We start from the raw sequence: 5,545 nt of genomic DNA, 5'->3' as shown, positions 1-5,545 counted from the left end.
AACCACTATGTATAACATTATATAGTGAAATAAGCAAAGAACGTGGCTTTTTATACACGAGGGTGAAGCTCCTAATCTCGAGTAAAACTTGTCTCACATCAAAAAAGCGTTTAGGTAGCTTATTAGGAACAATTTATCATCTAAGGTTGTTATCAAATAAGGGGGCGTGGGAGTAGTTTGGTTAAGGTGTTCGTGCCTTTCCCAAGGACGCGAGTTTAAAACCCCGACTGACACCATAAGAGGTCTGATGAAACCTTTCACATTTTTTATTATGGACGAGTGTTATCCCAGAGGTCCTGGGTCTACACTGGATGTGCACCGTTGTACAAATTACCGGCAGCGATGTGTGTGATTAGTCTAAGCAAGCCGAGTGTAAACTTCAAAGATGCATTTCATTTTAATTGCTCGTGACAAAAAATCAATTTATGTAAAGATTGGTTATCAAAGAATAAATAATATAGCAAAAAGCAATGATTTAATAAATTCATGGATAAGGAACTGATAGCCATTCTTCTTCCTCCTCCGAGCTCTTCGTAACAGCTATGGCGATGACTGTGCAGAGGACCTGCCCTTGGGCCACTTCCATTACTGATTCAAAAGTTCTTTCTGCTCGAGTGTCTCCATCGCCTGAGGTATTGCGATTCCGCGCGCGCGCGTGTGTGTGACATACACACACAGACCAGAGAGAGAGAGAGAGATTTGTGTCCAACAAATGTGTTTATTGGCTTTATGTTGTTGCAGACTCTGCTCATCAAACCCAGCCAATCGAGAAAACGGCCTGCATTTAGGGTTAGGGCCTCTCTCAACCAAACAGGAACTGGTATGCGAGCATTGCTCAACTATGCAAAAGTGCCTTTCAAATCAACTTCTATAAATTCATAAAAATGGACCTTTTTTTTGCATTAATTTAAGATCAGGGTTTTTTTAATAATGGATTGGCAGGTGCTGCAGAGGGCAGCCGCCGTCAAATTCTGCTCGGAATGGGGTCTTTCACAGCAACTGCTCTTTCTCTCAGCAGCAATGGTGCTCTTGCAGCAACAAGTGAGTAATAAGTATCCTGTCATACATATCTAGTCATACATCCCATGCGTGTGTGTGTGTGTGTGTGTGTGTGTGTGTGTGTGAGAGAGAGAGAGAGAGAGAGCCCTTCAGAAAATAATCCAATCAGGGGGCATGAGCAGCACCCCATCCGGTAATTGTATGGCATCATTCAAACCTAAATGTACCTCATCATTGTGCAACACATGGGCCATACTAGCTTTAGCTTATAGCAGCACATTGGTTCCGTGCAGTCGTGACGTGGCTTTGCCTCAATGGCTGCAGAAGCACCCAGTGGTTATCAAGCTGTCCTGGACAATTTCGATAAATACCAGTTCCTCTATCCTTTTGGGTGGCAGGTACATATGATCATTATGCAGACCTCCCTTATGTGTGGTTCTGGCATGGGGTCTTCATATTCATCCACATAAGTATTGGAACATGAGAAAGTCTGTGCTTGAATGTAAGTGTGTATCCTGCAGGAGGTCTCTGTGAAAGGGCAGGATTGTGCTTACAAGGATGTTATTGAGCCACTTGAGAGTGTCTCCGTTACCATCATTGAAACTAACAGAACCGACATACGCGAGTTTGGATCTGCAGAGGAGGTAGTCCATTGGTATCCTCTGAATTGGCTTTTTGATGAGACTGTTAGTTTTTGCCCATTGTAGGTAGTTTAGAGTTTGAAAGTTCGCTTTCCTTGTAACTTGTTGCAGGTAGCTCAAACCCTGGTTGGGAAGGTGTTGACATCTTCCTCACAGAAAGCCCAGCTGGTGAAAGCCAAGGAAGTAAGATCTTGAAGCCTTGTGCTAGGCAGCATGCATGTTGCTCTCTTGTGGTCTGGTTCTTAATATGAATTGCTGGTGTTTTCTTTTTGCAGAGAGTCACCGATGGGAAAACCTATTACACTTTTGAGTTTGTTTCGAAAGCCCCAAACTACACACGCCATGCGTTAAGCACTGTGACAGTGGCTGATGGTACGTTTATCTTAGCATCACATCTTTGATCATTGACTGACTTAGGGGTTCAGCCTGGAGTCTGTGTCCAAGGCTATTCAACAAAGAGGGAAGGGTCATTTCCACAACTCCACCACCCCCCAACATGCTAGAATATGCCCCATCGATGTCTTTCTCTTCATTGAAGCAGCTCACAATTGGATAACTAGTGCTTTTCTCATGTTCATCTCTTTTCCCCCCACCTCGGATATGAATAGAGATTGAGAAGTGCATTCAAACAATTATTGATGTTGAAATACTCCAACGCGCATTTTGAAATTTAGCTATAGAAAGCACTTAACAAGCTGTGCTACACAGCCTAAAAATTAGCATGCTCACCTGTTCCAAGAATGGGTCTTGAAATCATATTATTCTTGGCTCTTGCAGGCAAGTTCTTTACTCTTACAACCGGGGCTAATGAGAGACGATGGGGGAAGATGCAAGACAAGTTGAAGACGGTGGCAGATTCGTTTACCATACTTAAATAATGTTAAATGTGATGTGCATGCATTGTAATCATAATCATCAAGGTAATCCAGGATAGGCTCTCTCTGGCCACCTGCCTTTGCACTTGGGTTCATCGTGCTTTTAACATAGGGTGAGGTGACTGTCTTTTTCAAATTGCCTTCGCACTTGGGTTCATTGTGTTTTTAAGATAGGGTGAGGTAACTATCAGAACGAGGCTATGTGAAATTTTGGAGTGTCCATTTTCCCTGCCTGCCTTTCATGTGAGTCAAACGTAACCACATGCAAGTCCTCGTGTAATTGTCAGCAACCTATTTGTAGGCTTAAAGGAGCAGTCTAGCTTAGCTGCTTCTGCCATTCTACTTGTTCAAGCTATTGTAATGGGTTTTTCAATGAATACATTATCTTTGCAGTATATTGCTACGTCTGTTTTGTTTGATGCGTTGCTTGGGGTATAGCAGTATTACCGTCTTGTTTGATATGTGGCTTGGGTTCTAGTTGTGCAGCATGGACCAAGCCACTGAGGCGACTGCGTCCTCAGAAAGTGAACTGTAATTTCCTTAAGCTGCCCTGTACAGATAATGTAAAGGATGGTGAGGTTTGATATATTGAAATCTCTTGATACTATGGATTGAAATCTTTTGATACTAATTATGTAAATCCATTGGTGAGCATCAATAAGAATTACTTTGAAATGAAACAGGTAATGGGAAGGTTTAGGCTAAAGCTTAAATGAGTTAAGTAAACCTAGCGCTGCTTAATTAATGTATGGGTGACAGCTTTGATTTAATGAGTGGGAATGTATTTGTCACCCACATCTCCTCCCATGAAGCTCACTAAGCTCACAAATGCCAATTCCTATGCATAGAAAATCCACGTTGAATTTCACAAGGTTTACTTGTGAAAAGAATAAAGTAGATGCATGGAGTCCAAAAGTGAGTAGAGAAGACACGGGGAGTAGAGGAGACACATAGGAAGACAATAGCTTGAGGCAAAACACTCCACTTGAAGTAGGAAAAAAGACTTCCACATGGATTAGTGTAGGACAATCCGTCAATTAATAATCTCTATGCCCCAGGGTATATACATTCTCCTCCATTTAGATTCCCCACACACTATTTTATTGGTCTATAATAAATGACCCACCTATAAGGATCCTATTTTTTTAAAAAAAACCTTGAGAATCTGCTTCATGGTGTCATTGCTGCCCTTTTCTTGTCTAGCATTATTTCTTTGGATATCAAAGTTAGCAATGGAGTATTTGGACTCGTTGCATACGTCTCCAGGCTCACGGCTCACATCTCTTGGTTCATGCATATTAACTCGCGTATTTGACTCGCGTCTTTTTTTTTTCGGGCTCCTAATATAACAGCTTGTTTGGTGTGGTTTTTGGAGTTAGTATGTTGAGAGAGTATGCTACTCTTGCTTGTTGTTTTGTTTCTTTGTGATGGAACTTTGCATGGCTTGGATGTGAGTATAAAGAGTGATATAATCATCTAAGAAGTAAGGATGCACTCGCATGAGCCATTTCTCATTACACCAATGTTCAAATGTAATTGTGGATTGTGTTGTAAGCTCATCATCTTTATAGATAAAGTTGAATGTTTCATGGAAGCTCGTGAGGTTACTATAAGAAATTTTAGTGTGCAAACACAACCAAGATCTTCCATGGGTAAAACTTAGCACAACTTGCAACTAAACCTAGATAGAGATACTACTAGATTACTATTGCAAAAGATGATTACAATAAGTTTTTGCTTCTCACCCATGTGCTCATATTGAGAAGAATACTAGATTATATTGCAAAAGTTGATTACAATAGATGGCTTTTGTCTCCCACCCATGGGCTCTCTTTGATAGGAACTTTGATGGCGTCTAAAAAAACTACATAGACAGAATCTATATACAATAAGAATACAAGTGTACACAAGTAGTAAAGGTAGACGAGTTTGATGATTGAGGGGTTGCATTTCCCATCTATAGCCTCTAGTGGCAGTTATACCCCCATGGCCAGGTGCAACTTGACCCAACCAAGCATACCACCTAACTAGGGTAATGTTAGACTACACGACAAACTATAGGTCATAGCCTAGCTTTCAAACCTGTTTGGACTCATCTAAGTGCCCATTTGGGTCCCCAACCTAAGGATAGAGTGTCCCAAGAAGATCTCCCTCAACCCTTAGTATGGTTAGATATGTGAATATTAACGTGCACTTATTTGGTAGTGTACCATACTTATCCAAGCCGTCTCAAACCATCTAACCACTAGCAACCGTCATTTGGTGTCTTAAATGAGACTTCTCAAAGCTCAACCAAGGTTTCTCCCCATAAAGGGGGCCACATAAACTAGAGCTGGATGGCACCCATCCAATCACAAGAAACATGACCATATACGTGGTTTTGATGATGTATTGTGTACATGACCAGATTGGTAACATACTAGATGGTCTAGATGGCACTAGTTAGTCCATAGAAGACATGTAAGTGTCAAGGGAATTACCTTGGCCATTACATGTTTTTGGGTAGGTATTTTGGTAAATCATCAAGAGAATATATATTAGAAAGGCTTCTTGCATAGGTTGTCTCCCCCCTTGGAGAGCCACTCATCATTCAAAGGTTATTCTAATTTTTTTGTGTTTCTTTATCATAAGGTTCACACCAAGAGGTCCCAAGTGGAGCATAGCCCTACAATTTCATTGCATGATGAGAAACCCATTGTGAGATTTTATTGTATGCATAAGGCACCTGAAATGGGGAAATATTGAGCAATGAGCAAATGGACTATTTGCAAGGCTTGATCATCACAATAAATCCCACATCCTTGGGTCAATGTTGCAAACCCACAATCTGGTTAGACAACAACATCATGGAAAAGGACCTTGTTTCCATGTAGCAAACATTTTATCAGAGGAGTCATAGCCCTCCATGTTCAAATAACCAGATATCAAGAAGAAGGATAACCTATTGATGGCATGTTGGTCTTGCTACCTTAGGAGTACCCACCAACACAAACCCCTACCCCCACAAGTCTTGCTACCTTAGCCATCATT

The 5,545-nt window shown here is 41.2% G+C and overlaps 1 protein-coding gene across 2 annotated transcripts; it reads left to right on the top strand.

The window, feature by feature from the left end:
- The first annotated feature begins 473 nt into the window (after positions 1-473).
- On the top strand, positions 474-2,910 carry LOC147605729 (psbP-like protein 1, chloroplastic). 2 transcript variants are annotated; one of them, XM_086793568.1, is made up of 8 exons: positions 474-632; positions 742-820; positions 952-1,041; positions 1,324-1,397; positions 1,521-1,643; positions 1,752-1,823; positions 1,916-2,012; positions 2,418-2,910. In XM_086793568.1, exons 1-8 carry the CDS (start codon positions 543-545, stop codon positions 2,516-2,518), a joined length of 726 nt encoding a protein of 241 aa, XP_086649694.1. In that variant the 5' UTR covers positions 474-542; the 3' UTR covers positions 2,519-2,910. The 2 variants fall into 2 exon arrangements, with proteins under 2 accessions (XP_086649694.1, XP_086649693.1); XM_086793567.1 differs by having other exon boundaries at positions 475-632; positions 943-1,041.
- The last annotated feature ends 2,635 nt before the right edge of the window (positions 2,911-5,545 follow it).

This window comes from Cibotium barometz, chromosome 59, assembly GCF_041138505.1.
Source record: "Cibotium barometz isolate CiBa-2024 chromosome 59, ASM4113850v1, whole genome shotgun sequence".
Taxonomy (NCBI): Eukaryota; Viridiplantae; Streptophyta; class Polypodiopsida; order Cyatheales; family Cibotiaceae; genus Cibotium; species Cibotium barometz.
This window is presented reverse-complemented; position numbering and strand designations above follow the sequence as displayed.